At 41.1% G+C, this 22,461-nt stretch overlaps 1 protein-coding gene across 4 annotated transcripts in view; it reads left to right on the top strand.

The window, feature by feature from the left end:
- Positions 1–22,461, top strand: part of Kat6a (lysine acetyltransferase 6A) — an 84,306-nt gene that overhangs the window by 47,688 nt on the left and 14,157 nt on the right. For 2 of the 4 annotated variants that reach the window (XM_021219568.2, XM_021219570.2), the window contains exons 5-13: positions 775–890; positions 1,373–1,454; positions 3,740–3,875; positions 5,286–5,602; positions 7,879–7,997; positions 13,034–13,149; positions 17,140–17,281; positions 18,899–19,060; positions 20,000–20,093. In XM_021219568.2, the coding sequence (XP_021075227.1) occupies positions 775–890; positions 1,373–1,454; positions 3,740–3,875; positions 5,286–5,602; positions 7,879–7,997; positions 13,034–13,149; positions 17,140–17,281; positions 18,899–19,060; positions 20,000–20,093 (1,284 nt within the window). Of the gene's footprint in view, positions 1–774; positions 891–1,372; positions 1,455–3,739; positions 3,897–5,285; positions 5,603–7,878; positions 7,998–13,033; positions 13,150–17,139; positions 17,282–18,898; positions 19,061–19,999; positions 20,094–22,461 lie in introns of those variants that run through there. The other 2 variants (XM_029532146.1, XM_029532147.1) reach the window with 2 other exon arrangements.

Genomic DNA, 22,461 nt, shown 5'->3' on the forward strand with positions numbered 1-22,461 from the left:
GAGTATGATGCTTAGGACAGGCAACCCGAGTATGATGCTTAGGACAGGCAACCTGAGTATGATGCTTAGGGCAGGCAACCTGAGTGCGATGCTTAGGACTCACATGGCAAAGAGGGAGACCAGCTCTTGCAAACTGTCCTTTGAGTATGCATGTATGTGCTCACACGGTGAGTAAATAAGTAGTATAATAATAAATATGATATGGATTGGTAAGATGGCTCATCAGGTAAAGATGATCACCCCGGAAGTCTAGCGATTCCTCAGACCCTTGTTGAGGTAGAAAGGAGTTGACTCTACTCAATTGTCCTCTAATTTCTACATGCCCATTGTGACATACATGTCTGTATCAGCAAATAATTTTTGATTTTTTTAAATGATACTCGAGTGGGTGTAAATATGCATTACACTCCTTTAGGGCATTTACAGTTCTAGTTTGTAGGATATTACATACAAAATAATGTGTAAATCAAGTTTTGTGTGCTTGGCTTATTTGTGACTGGGGCATATTTGTATTCATATAAATACCAGCACATGTACAAACAGTACTTTGGTACAGGCTCAAGACAGGTTCGGACATGATTTTTATACTTACAATGTGGGCAGATACATTAATTTGGTTTTAGGAAATCTGACTTGGAGAGCCAAGTTTTGATAGCACACTGTGTGGCAAGCTTCCAGGAGTATCTTGCTTTCTCTGATAGAGTTAGCTTAATTACCTTTTTGTACCATTTGTTTAGTTGATTTTCATAACTGAATCTCTTTCACTCTTGCTAGGTCATCCGTCGTGTTTAAAGTTCTCTGCAGAGCTAACAGTGAGAGTGAAGGCCTTGCGGTGGCAGTGCATTGAGTGTAAAACATGCAGCTCCTGTCGTGACCAAGGCAAAAACGCAGTGAGTATCTCAGCCTCCCCGACTGCTCCATTCAGTGCCTTTCCAGGTAGATGCTGTTCATTTGCAATACTGTTCACGTGGATGTAGACTGGGGAATTTGTAAAGCAACTTGATCATGTGTTTGCAGAGATACTAAACTATTCTCAAGAAAGTTCCCAATTTGAGCAGTACAGAGACATTGATTTATGAAATTTTTTTGTTAATTACAAGTTATCCTTGTTCATTTTTATCACAACAGACCAGGGTTAACTTTTACCTGACTATGACTGTGCTAGAAAATATTGAACTGGTAGTTCTTCACCAATGATTTCTCCTAACTTAGACTGCTTACGGAGATAATACTAATTAAAGAAAGTTTTTAATATTATAATATCTTTGAAGTTTCCCAGGTTTGATAAGTCCTAAAATTTTTCTGTCTCTTAAGGTTAAGCAGAAATATCTTTTCCTTTTCCTTTCTTTCTTTCTTCTTCTTTTTTTTAAAGGATAACATGCTCTTTTGTGACTCATGTGACCGAGGTTTTCACATGGAGTGTTGTGACCCACCACTCACACGGATGCCAAAAGGTGAGACGTTCCTTCTGAAATCAAACTGAAAGGGCGCTAGTGGAGCTACAGTTTATCTTCTGTTAAGATGAAAAGTAATTGATTCTCATTTTGAGATTGTATCATTAAAAGCCAGCTGGCATGTTAAAGACAGGCTCTGCTTTCCGTTAAGGCTGGTTAACATGCCTGTTCTTTGTCAGCACTGCAGTGTCTGAGAAGGGTGCTTTCTGTCGAAGTACTTGCTTGTCTCTAGCAAGAGGCTCAGGAGGAAATAGAACAACTGTATTAGGTTATGGTGGTTTTAGCACTACTCAGCACTTTTCAGGGTTCTAGCCTCAGGCCTGATGTATTTAAAACTTAAAAGAAATTAGACAAATGATTTATGACCAGGTAAGTATGCAGATCATAAGAGGAGCAGTTAGTGCTGTTGGGTTCTCTTGACAGCCAATCCTTGAGAGGTGTTTCTGGGGTTTAACTGCCTTTTGCTTACTAGTTCTCCATGGAGCACTGTTTGGTCATATAATCATACTTCTTATAAAAGAAAATGTCAAGCCATGTCTGGTGGCATAGACCTATACTGCCCTCTTCTGGGGATTCTGAGAGACGGGCATCAAAAATTTAAGGCTTGCCTGAACCAAGTGAGTTCAAGGCCAATCTAACTAACTTTTCGTGACCCTGTTTCACATTTTGGAAAGAAAAAAAAAACATTCAGAGAAATAACCCAGTGGGTTCTGGTGGCAGAGACTATTTCAGTTCAGTTGGAACCCCTGTTTTCCATGTTCCATTTCCATAGGTTCTATTTCAACTCCTGCTTTTGATCTGTATGTTCCCTAAGTAAAAAACAGCTGTGGGATAACACAGATAGTGTAACACCTGTAGGGTAACAGGTATGGTGTAATACTTATAAATACCTAGTGTTATAGGATAACGAGTGTAGTGTAACACCTGTGAGGTATGTGGTAATATCTGCTTAGAGGTAGAAAGAGACTCAGCCATAGTTTACAGCTATCTATATGTCTTCCTTTAGTTCCTCTTATGACATCCTGTTGTCACCTCTAGAAACACCCTAAATCTGTTTGAATAACCCTCTTTACCTGTCCTTTGCATTTATTTGAATTGAGACAGTCTTCAGAATCTTTCAAAGGTTTCCATATGAGTTTCTCCTGTACATTTAACTTCTATAAAAGTTATAATAGAAACTGGGAGTGGTGGCACATGCCTTTAATCCCAGCACTCAGGAGGCAGAGGCAGGCGGATTTCTGAGTTCGAGGCCAACTTGGTCTACAAAGTGAGTTCCAGGACAGCCAGGGCTATACAGAGAAACCCTGTCTCGAACCCCCCCCCCCCAATAGCATAAGGCAGGAAAGACTTTATTTCAGACCTAGAGAAAGCAGGTACAACAAGGGTACATAGATTCCTTACTGGCCCCCTATTATTACTGTTCTACAAAAGCCATAAGACACAGAATCCAGCAAGCCAGTGTGGATGTGATTAACCATAGTCTAGAGGCCTCATTAGAATCCTCAGGATCTGTTTAGGAGCTCACACTCAGTGTCATGCTGCTTCGATTGTCTTCAGCCTGTGGTAATTACTCAGACTCTGTCTTTCCAAACTTTGACAGGTTTGGAGAGTACTAGTCTGTTCCTTCAGAAACCCTTCCATTTCTCAGGACAGTGAGTTTTGTGCATCCTATTGTATCACAACAGATAGATAGTACTGATACTCCTTAGTACAGTAATGTTACTTTGATGACTTAATTGCCGTTGTAATGAAACCTGATTGGTTTTCCCTTTTGCCCACTAACTAGCAACTGTCAATCTTTCTTGCCTATGCAGATCTTAAGTCCACCATTCTTTCTAAACTGACTAAGTGAAATTCTGACATAAATAACTGCTGTTACTTATTTATAGGCTAGTAATTAGATGCTAGTGTCTGGGACCTACTTGAACAGAATTCCCCCTAACCCTCTTTTGAGACACAGTGTTTCTGTGTAGCTCTGGCTCTCCCAGAACTCACAGAGGTCTACCTCCCTGTGCTAGGATTAAAGGTGTGTGCCACCACACCTGGCTAGAGCAGAGACTTTTGATGGAGAATCAATGGCCACCTGCTTCGAGGGTGTATATGAGTTCTTTGAGCTGTTCATAGGTATTTATCTGTATATGTTTCTCTGGCTTCTTTTTTCTTTCCCAGCAGCATGTCATTAGATTCTCACATAGTTCTTAAACCAACCTTGAGGGCTTGGGATATATGAGACCTTTCAGTATATTTGTAGCTATGGCTTTGTATAGAATTTTATTCTTTTACAGGTATGTGGATATGTCAGATATGCCGACCTAGGAAAAAAGGACGGAAACTTCTACAAAAGAAGGCGGCACAGATAAAACGGCGCTATGCTAATCCAATAGGACGTCCAAAAAACAGGTTAAAGAAACAAAACACGGTGTAAGTTGTACTTATGGCAAGGTGAGGGGAGAAAAGGATAGGGCTGTCTCTATAGTGTAGGAGTCACTTGTTTTCTTTATGACAGAAGAGTCCATTATTAGAACTGGCACTTTGATGTGACATGCTAATTTTACTAGCCCTTAATAAAGTACCATGTAGACCCTGCTCTAAGTGCCTCTTACGTTCAGTCATTCAAGTTTCCCTGCAACCTAGTGGAGTGTTGCGGCAGCTGTTTCTCTTATTTTTCAAAAGTAGAAGTTAAGGCATATAGAAATTAATTTCATAAAAGTTCTACATTAAGTGTTGAGTTGGGCTTAAAACCCAAGTCTGGCACCCAACTGTGATGTTTAACCTTTCCCTTATGTCACTGCTTATGTGGAATAGCACAAAAACTGCAAACTGCATTTGTGGGGGTCTTTTGGATGCAGGCTGAGGTGTTTATCAGTAGACATAGGCAGACGGCTGGGTAAGGTCTGACTGAGGTGATAAGTCTCAATGTTGTGTTCTCTGGGGCATGCTTTCATCGGCTAGCAAAAAAGTTGCAAACTGTAGACTGGCAAACAATAATTTCAGGAGGTCAGGTTTTAGTAGCTTTCTGTCTTATAAGAAAACTTTTATAGAAGTTCACTTTTGGTCATATAAAAATGTTTTAAATCTGTAAACCTCTTTTTCGTCTCAAATCTATTTATGTATCTTTTCTATATATCACTATCTTGAAGGTGATATAACAGAAATAAGTGAGCACCTGACAGTTTAGAACCAGCGTCTTGGTCTGTGTTTTCATCTTATAAGGAGCCTTGATTTGCCTTCACGTGATCTTTTGATGTGATATTCAGAAAGTAAACCTGTCTTTGTTTTTAGAGTTAAAAGCATAACTCTTTCGTACAGCAGTCACAGAATTATTCAGTGATTTAATTCGTGTACCAGAGAGATGTGGTTTGTCCTAGATACATATTAGTAACAAATGGTGTGAACGTGTGTTTGAAATTCTGCTTTAGGGTTCGAACTTCCCACTGTAAGCTAGGTTTCCTGGAGTGAGATGGTTCTAAGATAACATTACTGTTTATAGTTTATATATTTTTTTCTTTTCCCCTCCCTCCCTTCCTCCCTTCCTCCTTACCCCCCTCCTCCCCTTCTCCCTTCCCCCTCCCCCTCCCTCTTGTTCTGTTCTTTTTGCAAAGGTCTCAATGTGCAGTTTTGGCTGTCCTGAAATCTGCTATATAGACCAGGCTTGCCTGATCTCACCACAGAGACCCACCTGTCTCTGCCTTCTGAGTGCTAGAAGTTTAATATAAGTATATTTAAAAAATAAAGCTACAGATTGATTTTAAGTTTATGTTTTATATTAATATAAAGCTTATGATGATTTCTTTTTAATAGTCATATATTTTTTTCTATTTGATTCTTTAGATCAAAAGGTCCCTTTAGCAAAGTTCGAACTGGTCCTGGAAGGGGTCGGAAACGTAAAATCACTGTCTCCAGCCAGTCTGCATCATCATCAGAAGAAGGCTATTTAGAGCGGATAGATGGCTTGGACTTCTGCAGAGATAACAATGCCCCCTTGAAGTTCAACAAGAAAACCAAAGGGCTCATTGATGGCCTTACCAAATTCTTCACCCCTTCTCCTGATGGGCGGAAAGCCCGAGGGGAAGTGGTAGACTACTCTGAGCAATACAGAGTCAGGAAAAAGGGCAACAGGAAACCAAGTACTTCAGATTGGCCCGCAGGTAAAAGTTTGACCAAGCTTAGAAACAAACACATTATAATAAAGTGTATTATTTGCTTTAATACTAGTCATATAGAATAGTTCATTGTAAAAATTATGGACAAGCCTCAAGGTACAGACCTGAAATCATAGCACTGGGGAGTCTGAGGCAGGAAGACCACATGTTCAAGACCAACCTGGAATACATAGTGAGACCGTGACAAACTCAACATTGATAGAGAAGAATGTATTAAAGGTCCATACTCAGGTGGTGCTGGGTCAGGGATTAGAGCTGAGGTGAAGCTGCAGAGTGGTGGCACTTGAAGCACCATGGCTTTTGCTTTATTCCTGCAAGGACATTAGAAAGAGCAGACATGGTTAAACTGTTGTTCATTTAAATATACAGAAAAGACTAAAATATAAGCAGGATATGTATGATTTTCTACTTCGTATCTTGGAAATGTAAGTTTAGATATATTAAGCAGTGAGGGAAGGGGCTTGCTTCCTGTATAGCGCCAGCCTGATAGCCTATGTTTAGCCTGATTTCCAGCCCTTCAAAATAGGAACTACATATGGAAAGGGCTCAGTAGTATGGTAGATAATTCAAGTCAGAGACTAAAGGCGATAAATGGTCTCTTTTGTATAAGACAAAATAGTCATGTCATGGAGTTGAAAGAGCTCTGAGAAAATTTGAAAAAATCAGAACAAACTGGGTCATAGGGACCAAAGTTTCAGGATCTTACTACAGGAAAGGGTTTTTGTTGTTGTTGTTATTGTTGTCTTATTTTATTTATTTTTTATTTCATGAGAGTTGAATTTGTTTAAAACAATGAAGTTATGAATACAGATTTTAACATTATTATCTTTTAAATTATTCTTCTCTCACTTAATATATCCTGACATAATATATCCCCTCCTCTCCAATAAAGTTTTGTTTTGTTTTTAAGTTTTAAGGTCTTACCTACTGCAAGAGAATTTAATTTTGGTTTTCCTTCTCAAATGTCCCATGAACAAGTGGTTGTGTTATCTGCTGCTTCATTCCTGCACATGTGACTGGATGATTGGTCCAGGCGGGGAGGCCCTCATCCCTCTCTGACCCTCTGCTTTGTAACTGACTGACTTGGCTCTCGTCAGAGTGCTAGTCGGAACTGTGCACACCAAGACCGTCCATGTTAGATTGCGAATTAGCTTCAGTTGGAGCACGGTTATCCAGAAATACGCAAAGTCCATTTATATCAGACTTGCAAAAGGATTTCTAAGATTTTCATTGGAATGGAATCCACTGAAAATGGATTATTAAAAGAATCTGCTGGGAACTTAGAACTAGATGCTGTCCTAGCAAATGTATAAAAAATATGGAGAGAACTAACATTAAACTCCAATCATTGGTGTAGTTTAATAGGCGCTCTATTTACCTATGCGTTGTAAACATTAAGAACCAATTTGTACATCATTTTATACAGTGTCACGGAATGCAGTGCTAGTCTGTGCCCGCATCCATCTGTGTCGTACACTAGGGGGCATTACAGCTACTTGGTTACGTTAGACTGTACTGTCTTTTCAGTTGAAAATGTTGTCATCCTTGAGTTTTTGTCTTCTTTTTCTTCTTGTACTAAATGATTCACAGAGCCAGTCTCTGCTGTCAATTTGAAAAGAGAACTGTCACTGATTGGTCTTTTCAGCCAGACTCACAGAGGAGGTCACCAGCAGTGTCATCTTCAAATGCAAAGGATAATGATCTGCATAATCCCCATACTCCCCTCATTACTAATTATTTTGCCCAGTTGAGGAAGAGCCATCATTTAGTGGATGACTATCATAATTTTTCATACTTACCCAGAGGATTCTCATCTGTGGTCCTCAGGTTTGTGGAGTTTGTGCTTTAACAGGGCACCCAGAATGTGAGGGGAGTCAGTCTTTCCTGGTATCAGTTAACATAGTTCTTTTGAAGTCCGTGTGGTGATTGTTGACACATTAAATTCCTGCTAAAAGTGTCAATAGTCACACTTTCAAAATAACATTTCTGCTCCTTAGACCCTTTTCTTGTTCTTTCTGTTGAAATTAATCTTTTAATGAATTTAAATTTGGTTATGTCATATTTTTAGGAAAATTTAAGACAAATTGGGTTTTTTATCAGAAGGAAGGACAGATTCTTAATACTTGAGTAATGTTTCTAAGAGTCAATTTAATGCTGTCCTTTTTTCGGTAGAACATAAGTAATGTTAAGGTCTGCAGACTGAAAGGTTTATTAAACTGAAGACAGTACAAGTAACATGTGAGTCCTTTCTTTATGTGCAGACAATCAGGACGGCTGGGGAAGCAAACAGGAAAATGAGGAGCGGCTTTTTGGGAGCCAAGAAATCATGACTGAAAGAGATATGGAATTGTTTCGTGATATCCAAGAGCAAGCACTGCAGGTAAACGTATATGGAGGCAGACAGTCAGGGACTGTGAAGGAGAGCAAGCAGCTGAGTGTGTGTGGGTAAGACAGGAGTGGAGCTTACGGTGAGACAGATGTGCTCTGTGCAGATGCGGGGCTCTCCCTGTTAGGAATTCCTTCCCAACTGCAGCTGCTTATGCTTTGCCCAGAAGTACAGTGCTTTGGTTTCCAGTATTAAGGGAGCATACTCTATTTCCTTACTGTATTAATAAGTAAAGTTAGATATTTTACTGTTATTGTTTGTTATATGTATGAGTATTTTACCTGCATGTAAATCTGTATACCATATGCATGTTTCCTGGAACTGGAGTTACAGAAAATCGTAAGCTGCCATGTAGGTGCTGGAAATGAAACCCAGGTCCTCTGCTGCTGAGCTAATTCTCCAACCCCCAAAGAAGAGATTCATTTGGACTCATTTCATGGTCTTTTGTTGTATAGGTAAAAACTCTTTAGGTTTAAAGATAGTAGTACATCATAGTCAAAAGCACATGACATGGAGGTCAAGAAAAAGAGAATGGCAGGGACCTGGGTCCTGGTAATCCCTCAAAGGTGTGCCAATGACCCATCTTCCTTCCTCTAAGCCTCAAGTGTTAAGGGTTCTTTCATCTCCCAGTAGTGTCATCAGCTGACTTTGGGGAAACATTTAAGAGCCAAACCATGGCAGTGTTCATGTCTGTATATTTGCATACACAAACAGGTGGTGTTCTTGGTTCCTTTGCATTCTTGCCTATACACCACATTGGAGCCATTGGCAGATTCAGAATATATCCAGGATATAACTGCTACTTGCTGGTTCAAAGCTACCATCATTTGGCTTTGGGTATTACCATAGTCTCCAGAATGCCTCTGGCCTCCACTCTTCCCTTGCTGCCTTGCCTTAGTCTCATGTTTTGTTCTTTATGAGGAGTAACTTATTTTGTAACCTCAGTTGAATTGTGCCACCTTTCTGCTCAGAATACGTCCAGTATCTCTTAGCCCTAGGTAGAATTTTTAACAAACCAATATCTATATCCTTATCTTGAAGGGTTAGGTCCCTGGCTGCTTCCCCTCCTCCCTTGCCCAGTGTTACCAGTCCCAGACACCTTTTTCCTCAGATACACCAAACCCAGTCTTGTGTTCTCATGTCCACACGACTAGTTGATTGACTGGTTACTTCCTCTAGGGCACATATTCCAGAGAGGCCATCACAAACTAACGGTAAACCATTGTTAGCTCCCCGCTGTGTTAACCACCCCTTTCCTGCTAGTTTTCCTACATAGTGCTTATCATCTCTCGAATCTATTTTATTTATTTATTTTGAGACAGGGTCTCACCATGTAGCCTTGGCTAGCCCGGAACTTACTGTGTAGACAAGCCTGACCTTGAATTCAAAGCCTGCCTCAGTCTTCTAAGAGCTGGGTAAAGACTTGCACTAGCATACACAATTTGAGTTTATTCATTTCTAGGGTTAAAGCGCCTTCAGAGCAGGCAGTTTGTCTTTATTTACTGCCATAAACGGAATGGTGAGCCTGAAGTCAAGGCTTTGTTTAATGGGTGAATGTTTCTGCTGGGAAGAATAGTACAATAGGTGTTAATAGGCACATGAAGAAAACCATGACTGTGAGGTACTGCTGAGCTCCAGGACAAAGCATAATAATAATATGGCAGATAGTATGTGTGTGTCTCTGGGAAATAGGTGAAGTTCTACACAAGAATGGCCCAAATAGACTATGGTGTATATATGCGTGTGCATGTGCATGTGTACCACAAAGGGATTTACACAGTAGGGGTTGCATAGATTAGTAGTGGTCATGTGCAGGCTGGTGGCTGTTCAGTCTGTGAATCTGGATACTTCTGCAGTCCCAGTGTGGAATTAAATGTCTAGAAGATTTGTATTTCCTCATAGACAGTCTGCATTGGAAAGGTGAAGAACCTGGAGTCTGCTGTCAGGGGAGGATTATAGCAGCCATCACCTTGATGAGCCTCACGTTTAGGAAGACGCAAAGGCAGACAGGCAACACCACTGTTTGTCTCTGGCTTCTTTAGTTTGAGGCCATCTATTGAGAGGGTTTGCACAATCTGAGTGGGGGCTTCCTCTTCAGTTAAACCTGTCTGGAAATGTTGAGTAGGCACAGCCAGAGGCATGTGATGATTCCAGATCCGGTCAGGTTGGTAATCAGTGCTAAGCACCACACCCAGCTCTTCACTGTCCTTCACACAGCATACAGCACAGTAAGCAGACGTGAGGACGGATTCTGAGGACTGGTGGAGACCCCCCAAGTCAAAGGATACCCCACAGTAATTTAGTAAGCTTATATCTTGCATGAAGGACATAAACAGCTAGATATTGTATGTTTAAATCATTAGGTGGAAATGAAAAGAAATTCTGGTTTAATGCTTGTGCCTGGCTTTGTATTGACCATACAGGTAAATGTAAGTGCCTGGCTTTGTATTGAGCATTGACTCAGGAGCTTTCAGTCTCATCAGCGATGTGAATGGCAAACAATCCTAACCACAAAATACACATGGGTACTAGAGAGAAGGGAAGAATGCAGTGCAGATTTTAACAGGGCTTCTTTGTCTGTCTGCATTGTGTGGCTGTGTTCAGAAGATACATAGAAAGGAAGATGTTTTCAAAGTAATGATCTACAAGACTGTAAGAAGCGTGACACAGGGATTTGCCTAGGAACTGTCAGGGTGAGAGGAATAAAGTTGAGGAGCTAAGTTCGCTCTGACTAGGGGATGACTAAGGATCACACAGGTGAAACCGCAGACACAGACCACAGGTTGGGAAGCCCTCACATAAAATAGCAAGATTAGACTCTGCTTGAGGTTGATTTTCCTTAGGCTGGGTATTTACCTCAGTTGGTAAGAGTGCTTGCCTACAGTGCACAAAGTCCTTGTTTGGTCCCACATAAGATCAGATAGTGATGGCACACACCTATAATTCCAGAACACAGGAGGTGTGGGCCAAGGATCAGAAAATTTTAAGATGACCTTGTAGAAATTCAGTAATTGATAGGGCAAGATGCCAGTGAATGAGTGAGTGTGTGCGGAGTTGCTTCCTCAGGTAGAGCCTGTTGACTTTAAGCCTGAGCGAGTGGAAAATCCTTCCTCTAAAGGCTACACAGGGGAATTGGGGTGGGGTGGGGTGGGGGTGGAGTGCATACGCGCCTGAGCGCATGTGCCAGAGCACTGCACGGCGCCACAGGTAAAGGTGTGTGTCGGCAGAGACTGGCTCTTACCTGTGGTGATGTGTAAACAGTTATACTGGAACTGGGTCTCCACGTTCTCATCGGGTATCCGACTGGAGGAGCACTGCAGGGCTGATGGGAGGACTCTCCCATGGCAGGCTGCATCACAACAGGTGCATGTTCTAGCTTTTATACTTCCTGTTTAATCCGGACTTCAGGAAGGTAGTTTGGGGTTCTGGTATTGGGTTATTCTATTTTCCTAAATGACCACTGTTGTTGTGAAGTGCAAAGATGGATGAAAAGATCTTACTTTATAAATTAGAATACTTAGAATCCAGTTACAGATCAGCTTTTTAAAATCTTTTTACAAAATTGCATTTTAATTGTTTTTGGTGTGTTTCTGTACTGTTTTTAATGGTTGGAGGAGTCCTGGAACTCACTGGTGATACAGTGAGTTTTAGACAGAAGATAATCATCTTTTGTTTTAAGGCGTCTCAGGAAGAGCTTGGTCTCACTTGGCTGTATTCCAGTGAGAAACCTGAGATGAGTCCCTTGGCCTCTAAGGAAAGGGGATGATTAGGAAAGGGGAAGGAGGGAATTGCCAATCAGGTGTGGTGACGAGGTTAATTTCTTATTAATGATTTTCAACAAAACTTAGAATATGAGTCTTTAGCTTTGTAGTTTTGTTGTATGTGTATGTATGGATTCCAAAGAGAGGATTTTTAATCTCTCAGTGGTTTTAAAAACGAAACATTGAAAGATAATTTCGATTTTTTTTTTTTTTTTTTTTTTTTTTTTTTTGGATGAGGAGCTATTAAATACTTCTATCTGGTCAGCGTAAATTGTAGTTCTATCATCTTTTTTTAGGTGAGCCAGTATTTATAAAATGCCCATGATGAACACATACATGTATATATGAATTTGTTGTTTGGTTGTATGAAGAGTAAACGAGTTGGCCTTTGAGCCGGGCCTGGTGGCGCAGGCCTTTAATCCCAGCACTTGGGAGGCAGAGGCAGACGGATTTCTGAGTTCGAGGCCAGCCTGGTCTACCAAGTGAGTACCAGGACAGCCAGAGCTATACAGAGAAACCCTGTCTCGAAAAACAAACAAACAAAAAAGAGTTGGCCTTTGAATTTAATGTTTTAAACCTTTTAGAAGTAGTTTGTATTTGATCCTTTGGTGTAGAAAAATCATCAAGGCTACAAACACCACTTATTTCTTGATACACTTTAGATTATTACAGGGGAGGAATGTTGAGATCATTTCTATTTATAAATAGTAGGAAAAGATTGGCCTTTGTTTAAAAAAACAATGTGATTTTGTTCTATCAAACTGCACAGCTCCTAATGATGAAAATCACATGTGGTACAAATTGAAGACTTTTTTGGTACTTGCTTTGTCATACTCTTTTTTATTACTTTCCCAAGTCAGCAGAGGTTTGTTTTCTGTGGTGCTTATAGGTTCAGTGCAGGGCGTTTGTTTTGTTGCTAGCTAGCAGGAGTATTCAACACCCTGTTCTCTTAACCCAGCAGTTTATTTAATAAAAGTCGTCAAAGTATTAAGCTTAGTTGAGGAAAGTATCCAGTCTCTAGACAGAAAACTCGGTAATACCAACTACAGACGGTTTAAGAGGTTTGCCAGCACTTTCTTTATGTGAGCCTGCTATTTAAATATACAGCTCACTTTACGATTTGTTGACTTCTGCTCGACTTCTCGTTGTTCTCTTGTGAGTCCAGAAAGATGTTTAGATGCTGGGCATTAGTATTATTAATGTTTTGTTGTTGTTAGGTCAGTCTATTTAAATTAGCTAACTTGTGTAATGTTTTTCTTGACTGTACAGAAGGTCGGAGTAACCGGGCCCCCTGATCCACAAGTCCGCTGTCCCTCTGTCATTGAGTTTGGGAAGTATGAAATCCACACCTGGTATTCCTCTCCGTATCCTCAAGAATACTCAAGGTATGTTTTGATTCCATAAGACTTTAGAACTAGAAGGTGTCTAGTAGTGTTTCATCCAGTTCATATTTTATACATGAAAAACTTTAAAATGTCCATGATAGCAGTGTACTTTAACAGCCATTTCTCTAGCTAGCTTTAGATGTCCTTGTCGGATACTCCAAAGCTATTTTAAGAACTCTAAACCATATTACATTGACTCAGTGATATTATCTTTAAGGTAGTATCATGAGTAATAACTCTTAAGTTGACTTTTTAAAGAAAAGATTAAATTATATTCAAATATGATCCATTTGTGTGTGTGTGTGTTTGTGTGTGTGTGTCCCAGCACATGTGTAGGAATCAGTGGACAAACCATGGGGATCCGTTTTCTCTTTTCTTCCACCATGTGGGCCCGAGCCATTAAACCCTAGGTTATTTTACCTGCTCTAAGCCATCTCTTCAGTTCCTATTACCACCACTTTAAAGCAAGCTCATCACACGTATTAATCTGTCAGCTGTCCAGAGATTGTAGTGCAGATAAATTGAAACCACATGCACCATGGCTCTTCTACTCAGGGAAGGAGTGGCTGGAGAGAACCAGTTCTCATATTTGCAAGAGATGATGAGAATGCAGTTACATACTTTTGTCTTACAAGACATTGAAAGTATGTGTGAAATTTTTGCCATGTATTTTGATAAAATTGTTACTAGAACTGTTTGTGAGGGGGGCTGGTTCAATGAAGGAGTAAATATTGTCAACAGAAAACACCCCCCTCCCCCCAGTATAATAAAAGGCAGAAAGAGACAGGGTAGGAACTGTATAGCTTTCTTCCTTATGGCAAATCTCAGACATTTCCTGTATGTTTCCTTATTCCTTGTAATTTCTTTAGTTCTCCATGAGAAATACCCAGCAGTTTAATAGTGTCTTTAGTAGTTACAGGTGTTGTTTTCTGTCCTTGTTTTTATTCTTACAGTTATGCTTTTAGAAACTAAATACATCTACTCAGTTGAGTTGTGTGGATTTTCTTCTGAGTTCTTTTTAATTTGAGTTGAGTAAAATGCCTAGAGATTTTAGACTGTTAAAAATGTGTTTGTGGTATATGTGCCTTTGTGTATGTATGTTCACATGTGTGCGTGGGCGCATATGCACCAGTGTGCACGTGTGTGTAGAGACCCAGGGTTGATGTAGGGAATCTACTGTGTGACGAATTCACCTCACCCTTTTGAGACCGGACTTCTCAGTCAAACCCAGCTCACTTGTCCAGCTAGCTTCACTAGCCATCTTGCCAGGGGGTCCCCTGCCACTAGCTGAAGTATCAGGTGGGCTACTAGCCCCACCAGGTAGCTCTGTGGTTCTGGACCTGAGCTCCGTCCTGGTCGTGCATGGCAAGCACTCTCACCTCCCAGCCCTCTCCAGAGATCATACCTTTTCCACATGGTAAGCCTCCATTCTTAACACAGTTGGTGGTCTCTTCCTACTGTTTTACACTAGATTGCCTCTAGATTGATTTCTTGCTAAACACCTTTAAAACAAATTCCAAGTCTCATGGCATATAAAAACTTTGTAGCAAACCAAAAAGAAAGAATCCTGAGAGAAAAAGTTTAGCAGGGATGATAGGATTGTGCTTTAGGGTGTGCTGCATAACATCTAAGTATTAATTATGCCTAGTGTACTAGTGATGTTTCCCCGGTTCACACACACGGTAAACCAGAGTAAAGAAACACCAGGGACGCTCCACTGTAAAACATGGATGCCAGTGAAGAAATCACCATCATGGGCAGCCTCGCTCAAACTGCTCCGAGATCAGCTTCACCCTTCCTGTGAGGTCATGCTGAGGTCTTAATAAGGCTGATTCCCATGGAATAGAGTGGCTTGAGAAACCCTGCTTCCCTTTACTTGTCTTCCTGTGTTGGTTTGAAGCAGACCATGAGAGTACTGCTAGAACCAGATTTGCACGATCTGTTATTGAAGAAGAAACCAAACAGGGCTTTCAGTGCCTTAGCTGTTGAGTGATGTGGTAACGTGGAAGACAAGAAAGTAAAAGTTGCTGCTGTAGACTAATAGCGTGGGTAGCTCACCTGTCGGCTTTACAACCAACTCAGTGTCTCTGCACTAACTGTGGAGTGAGAATTTCTATCTCCATTTGCAGACCTGGGTCCAGCACATATATTCAGGACAATATGTCTTATAGGTGCCTGAAGTAGGATGTGGACTCACTTTCTGTCTGGTGCGTACAGCCATATGACATATTACAGGTAGCATCTGTAACTGACTTTCGCTTCATTTAAGAGATACCTTATAGGATGGATATGTCTCTGGCCCTTCTGTCCTCTTCACTTTTTATTTTATAGACAAAGTTATGCTAAGTTGTGGTGTTCCTGCTCGGCATCTTTAAATACATTTAAGAGGGGTGGGAGTATGTGTGCGTGTACATGTCTGTGCATGCGAGCATGTGTGTGTGTGTGTGTGTGTGTGCGCGTGCATGTATACATGTGTGTGCTATGCCACAAATGTGCAGACCAGGAAACAACTTTGTAGTCTTGCCTTCCACCTTGTTGAAGCAAGGTCTTTTGTTTCTGTTGCTGGCTCTGTATTTCGGACTAGCTGACCCAAAAGTTTCTGGGCAGTTAGTCTTCTGTCTCACCATAGGAATGCTGTGACAACCGATTTCAGATACAAACCAGCACTTCCTGAGTTTTTAACTTGTTCTTTGTTTTGGTTTAGTTTTCTGTCCTTTTTGTGATTCTTTTTTTTTTTTTTTGGTTGGTTGGTTGGTTGGTTTGAAACAGGGTCTTGCTATGTAAACTTGGCTGGCCTGGAACTCAGAGATCTATCTGCCTCTGCCTACCAAGTGCTGGGATTAAAGACACCACCACACCTAGCTTTTGTTTTTTATATTTATTTTTATAGATAGGGTCATAACCCAGGGCAACTTTGCACTTGTGAGTGCTCTACCACTGAGCTAAATACCCAGCACCATTCCCCCACAGTGCTGAGACTGTCTCAAGTCACCCGTATTGCACAGCTGTCTCTCCAGCCCAGCATGATAATTTTGGTTTTTTAGTTAGGGTCTCACTATATAGCCCTTGCTGGCCTTGAACTCACAGAGATATGCCTACCTCTGTCTCTGGATGCTTGGATTAAACAAACACTATCATGCCCTGCCCAAAATAATAAACTTTTGACTAACAGGGTTTCTTCATACAATGTTATTTATTTTTGTTGTTGTTTAAACCAAGGAAGGATAGAAACAGAATTTTAGGGACAGAAAGGATGTGGTATACAGTATAACTTAACTTCCCCAATCATATTCAGTGTTATAATTTCATACTTAAAAGCACTTCAAAGGTATGATTTTACAGTATACACTTCATGTCCACTTTGCCTAGCACTGCATACACACGTGTAAGTCTCTAGCACAGAGTCTGACCCCTGGTAAGTACCCAAGAGCTTATTCCCTGAAATCAAGACAGGAATGAAGAAGGAAGGAACCATGAATTTATAGCTTTATTCTGCTTATTGGAGATTCTCCAGGGGTAACAGTGTGGGGTTTTTTCCAGATCTGTTGATTGACTTAAAAAGATAGGGAATTTTTAGTTTAATAGGAAAACCCCTGAGCTAGGTAGCTTGATTTCTCATTTCTGCCCTTCTGCTGCTATTTAGTTGGCAGCTGCTACCTAAAGTTTGGGGCGTCCCCTTCCTACTTCCGTAGGAAAAAATGCTACACTCTTCCACTTTTTAAAAGTTGATTATTTTTGTTTGGGGGTTGGCACACATAGAAGTCAGAGGACAGTGTGTGGGAGGCATTCCTCTCCATTTGCCATGTCTGTCTGGGGAGTCAAACTCGGGTCGTCAAGCCCAGCCACAGGTGCCTCTAACCACTTAGCTATCCTCCCAGCCCTGTTCTTCCCACTCATTAACATGGGTGGGAATGAGACACAGAAGAGTTAAGAGTCGTGAGAGTTTGAAGATTTATAACTATAAAGCCCTATTTTAATTATCATTTGCAGGCTGCCTAAATTGTATCTTTGTGAGTTCTGTCTAAAATATATGAAAAGTAGAACTATTCTACAGCAGCACATGAAGAAATGTGGTTGGTTCCATCCTCCTGCCAATGAGATTTACCGAAAGAATAATATTTCTGTCTTTGAGGTAAGGTAGCTGTCTAGTACCTGTCTTCCTGACCATTTCAAACCCAGTGCTCTCTGTGCTACATCTGTTGTTTACTCACTGCCAAGTCAGATAGCTCATGGGTCTGAGGAACAGAGAGGGCAGTCCAGATGGGACCGCGGTCTGTGTCCATATGCCTGCGCTTACAATAAATACTCTGATGTTACTGACTCAAAACACCAGTCGTGATATATCTTAACTTACTATGCTTTATAGCACTACAAGGGGAAAATGCTGCTAATTAAGATTTTTGAGATCCCACTTGACAAAATGCCAGCCAGTTTTTGCATTATGCAAGGATGTGATAAAAATAGCTCTCAGAATATGTGAAGTGCAGCATTTAGAAGGCTTTGTAAACCAGGGATATTGGCTTATACCTATAATCTCAGACAGCCAAGGCAGGAGGATTGCCATGAAGTTGAGGCCAGCCTGGGCTACACAGTGAGTTCCAGGCCAACCTGAGTTACAATCTCAGGGTAAAAAAACCAAAACCAAAACAACAGTAATAAAGTGTTTCTATTATTCAAAACTAATATTTTACAGAAGTGTGTTTAGTATCATTAGTCAATCCTAATAGGATGTAACAGTGATGGCATGTGTTACATGAGTCTGTGGTTCTGTGTTATCATTAACATTGGTCTTTAACTTCTTGATCCACAGTTGTATGGTTTGAATGCCAGCTATTGAGTCCATGTATGTTGGGTCCTGTTATTTACTGTAGTGTTAGGTTTTTAGATGATCTGAATCTCCTTGGTCTCCTTCAGAGGATGGCGAGTTAGTTCAGCAGAAGGGAGCACTTCACTTAGGAGTTGGAAATGTCAGGTGAATTATACAGATGGTTTAAGAATGATCAACAGCAAATTGCTTCCTGACATTTCATTATATTAGTAGGTCTGTGTTCTATAAGAAGTCATGTTTGGGTGATCATCAAGGAGTGCACTTTGTGTAGCAGTATCTTGGGATACTCGCATGGGGACCCAGGACCCATCACCCTTTTCATAAAAGAGCAAACTTCAGCCCAAGACACAGGATGTCAGGATGGACAGAGCGCCGTGCTCCTGATTTTGGCCACCTTGGTCTCCCTTGCCAGGTGCTTACCTAAGACACTGCCTGGCACTGCCAAGTGGCAGGACTTAATACTCTCTGTAATTCTGTCTGTGGCTGTGCCTCCTCATGGTAGGCAGAGACAGTACTGTGCCAGTCTTGGCATACTTTACCTAGTGAGTAAATTTCAGAGGCGATTACACTCAGATCTTTTGTTAAATGAAAATATTTTTGAAAATGAAGCTTGTCAGCTGAAGTTAATTCTTTTAGGAAACCAACACAGCCATTTCACATCTAGGCTCTCACCTCCCACCTTATCTGTCAGGCTCAATGACGTTAGGGTAGTGTAAGATGCATTTGGTCTTCTTAGAACAGCAGGTACTGTCACCCTGCCGTTTCAGAGGCTAGTCTCTAGGCTGTGTGTCCTGATCACCGACACCTTCTCTTAGGCTAGACTAAGACAGTGCCTAGTGATGTGCGTAGCTGATATGTATGACTCCAGAACCAAAGAACAGTTTCCTGATCACTTTTTGTCTGTTTGTTTTTTTCCTTTAGGTTGATGGGAACGTGAGTACCATTTATTGTCAAAATCTGTGTCTCTTGGCAAAGTTGTTTCTCGACCACAAAACACTCTATTATGACGTGGAGCCATTTCTTTTCTATGTTCTAACACAGAATGATGTCAAGGGCTGCCACCTTGTTGGCTACTTTTCTAAAGTAAGTATGTCAGTTTCAAATTGTTTGAATTCATGTAGAAAGCTGGGATAATCTACTAGTTCTTGGAAGGGATACAACAACATGCAAAACCTTGTAGATAACCTTCTAGCTTTTTCAGAAAGGAAGTAGAGAGAATATTCAGAAACTTAACAACGCTCGAAGATGCCTAGTAACATTCAACAGACTATTCTCCTAGGAGAAAGAACTGTGGTAATACTCAAGAGGAAAAACTCTAAAACGACCTCTAGTCCCATGGTGATAACAGATAGAGCCTGTGAGATAAACACTGGCGTTACCTCTGCGTTCTTTACCAACAGAAACACTCTCTAACTGGAGCTTTAGGCAAGGAAATGTAGTATCTAGTCAAAATATCTGACAATTGTACTTAAAGCAAGTCCATGGTAAAAGTTTTAAGTGTGCAAAACAGGTGGCTGGAAAGGCTTAGCTTTTTAACAGGTCTTTTGGGCTACTTTCCTAGTTAAATAGGATTGAAAATATATCAGCTACTTTATGAAAATGTATTTGTGCCCCACATTTAGGAATATTTTGTGTAGAGCTGGTAATATAGTCCATGGTAACTTGCCCTTTGTAGCAGTGCAGGAGCTGCCTAAAATGTTGTACTGGCACAGGGCTGCCAACCTCTGGGTGCTCAGATTCCTTTTCGGACCTTGGGCATCAGGGCTTGGTTTTAGTGGCAGGTCATTGTAGATGATGGAATCACTGTGTTTTCTGTTATTACCTTCCTGGGGTGGTTGCTTTGCACCTGTGGTAGTGATGAGCATTGTCCTGCCTTCTCCCAGTGGCCTTTTCCTGATGTGCATTGCTCTTCCCAAAGGCCCATGACTGCTTTGGCTGGTAGTGTTTGTTTTTAATGACTAGCACTGCTATTCGGCTTTACCCGCCTATTGTTCTAAAACTTGGCTTCTTGTTCTCCACTAGGAAAAGCACTGCCAACAGAAATACAATGTCTCCTGTATAATGATTCTTCCCCAATACCAACGTAAGGGCTACGGCAGGTTTCTCATCGATTTCAGTAAGGATTGTATTAACATATTTTCTCATTATATCCTCCAGGGGAATTTTTAGATTTGTATATTTAAAGATTTGAAGATTTCTTGTATTTCTTTGTCCCCTCCCCCCACCTTTAAATTTATTATGTCCCACAGTATGCATGTGGCACTGGGGAACATCATTCAGGAGGAGTCAGTGTCCCCTCACCTGTGTGCCCTGGACAGTGGCCACAGGCCATCATCAGCTTGGTAGCAAACATCTTTACCACTGAGCTGTCTCCATTTCTCACCACATTACTGCAATAGCTTCTTAAACTTTTTGTAAAAGATTTATTTATTTTATGTATATGAGTACACTGTAGCTCTATTGATGGTTGTAAACCATCATGTGGTTGTTGGGATTTGAACTCAGGACCTTTAGAAGAGCACTCTTAACTGCTGAGCCATCTCTCCAGCCCAGCTTCTTAAACTTAAAGCTGTGGTCCTTTTTCTTTTGGCTTAGTACAAAATATCTTTTCATAACTAATACCAAATACAGTTTTATGGAGGCCAGCAAGATGGTTCAGTTGGTCAAGGAACTTGCTACCAAGCCAAATGACTTGAGATTGATCTCTGTAACTCACATGGTAGAAGAAAAGAACCACCCTCTAGAAGTTGAGCGCACGCACACGTACACACATGCACACACACACACACTCTACAGTAGTGTCTTTAATGTGCATTGCTGACTTCTGGTAGAACTTAGTTATGTGCAGTGACGCTGATTGCCAGCACATCAGAATGCTGCGTAGCTGCTGTGTAGCTACTTAATGACGTCCATAGAGAAGCACCGCATTGACTGTTTGCTTTGTCCCATTATCTGAGTAAATGTGTATGTTTAGTTACATTTCTACCAATTTAAAAAAGAAAAACAAAAAAACAGCACAGCTTTAAAATGCCCTAGAAAATAGATCTTATAGGAAATGATGTCATCTGAGTTAGAAAGTGAAAGCTAACAGTTGTAGAGAGGAAATGCATCCTGTTCTATAGTGACTGTTTTAGGGTTTACTTCTGTGAAGAGACACCTGCATAACCAAGGCAATTCTTTTTTTTTTTTTGTGGCCAAGGCAACTCTTATAAGGACGTTTAATTGGGGCTGGCTTACAGGTTCAGAGGTTCAGTCCATTATCATCAAGGCAGCATCCAGGCAGGCAGAGTGCAGGAGGAGCTGAGAGTTCTACATCTTCATCTGAAGGCTGCTAGCAGAACACTGACTTTCAGGCAGCTAGGATGAGGGTCTTAAAGCCCACACCCACAGTGACACACCCACTCTAACAGGGCTCTACCCACTCCAACAGGGCCACACCTTCTAATAGTGCCACTCCCTGGACCTAGCATATACAAAACTTCACTGTGATAGTCTGAAGAATTGTTGAAAAGACACCATGCAGAAATAATGAATCACACTAAGGATACTTTGTTTTGTTGTTTGGATTTCCACTCTGAATCCCTGGCCAGCCTGGAACTCACAAAGAACTTCCTGCCTCTGGCTCCGGAATACTGGAGTGCTACAGTGTCCTGCCCAATTTAGGAGTTTTGATTTTAGTCCTGAAAACTTAATTCTCATCTGAGCCATTTAAGTTTGCTTTCCTTGGCTCTGACCGTGTTGAGTGATATGTGTGTGGGGGTGGGAGGTGGGCATAGGGGTTGTATACCGCTAATCACAACATGTGGACTGGAGGCTGATCCCCCAGGTGCCACACCTCGCTGCACAAGAAAGACCTAATCTCACAAAGGCAAAAACAAAGTTAAGGAAATATTATACTCATGTTAATATTTTTGAGGTATGTTTGTTAACTATATCTTAACCTTTTCTAGTGTAATATATTTTTCCAGATTACCATTCTTAGACTGATTTTAAATATTCCTGAATGATAAAAGCGATTTCATTTCTACTGTTTGTATTTTCAGTGCTTTTTCTGTGAAAACTGTTGTCCTTTCTCTTTATTTGCAGTTCTTGAAAGCTTTGTACTAAACTAGAGGAGAATGCCATAGCATGCTCCCCAGGGCACACTCATGCTCCCCAAGTTTGGGGCAGTGAAGAGTGTACACCAGTTCTTCCCAGAGGAGCCACAATCTCCTCCCTCGCCCTCGCCCTCGACCTCGCCCTCCACTCTTCCCATTATCTCCCTCCACTTCCTTTCTCTGTTTCCCTTTACAAAAAGAAAACTGGCCTCTCAGAGATATACACCAAACATGGCCTAACAAGTTACAGTAAGACTAAAATAAGCACAAACCTCATAGCAAGGCTGGAGGAGGCAGGAGCCACAATCCTAGTAGGATTCCACATAGCCAATGCATCCTTGGGTCACACACATATTGTGGTCCTTGGATCAGATAGGTGTCGCCCTC

This window comes from Mus pahari, chromosome 19, assembly GCF_900095145.1.
Source record: "Mus pahari chromosome 19, PAHARI_EIJ_v1.1, whole genome shotgun sequence".
NCBI classification, from domain to species: Eukaryota; Metazoa; Chordata; class Mammalia; order Rodentia; family Muridae; genus Mus; species Mus pahari.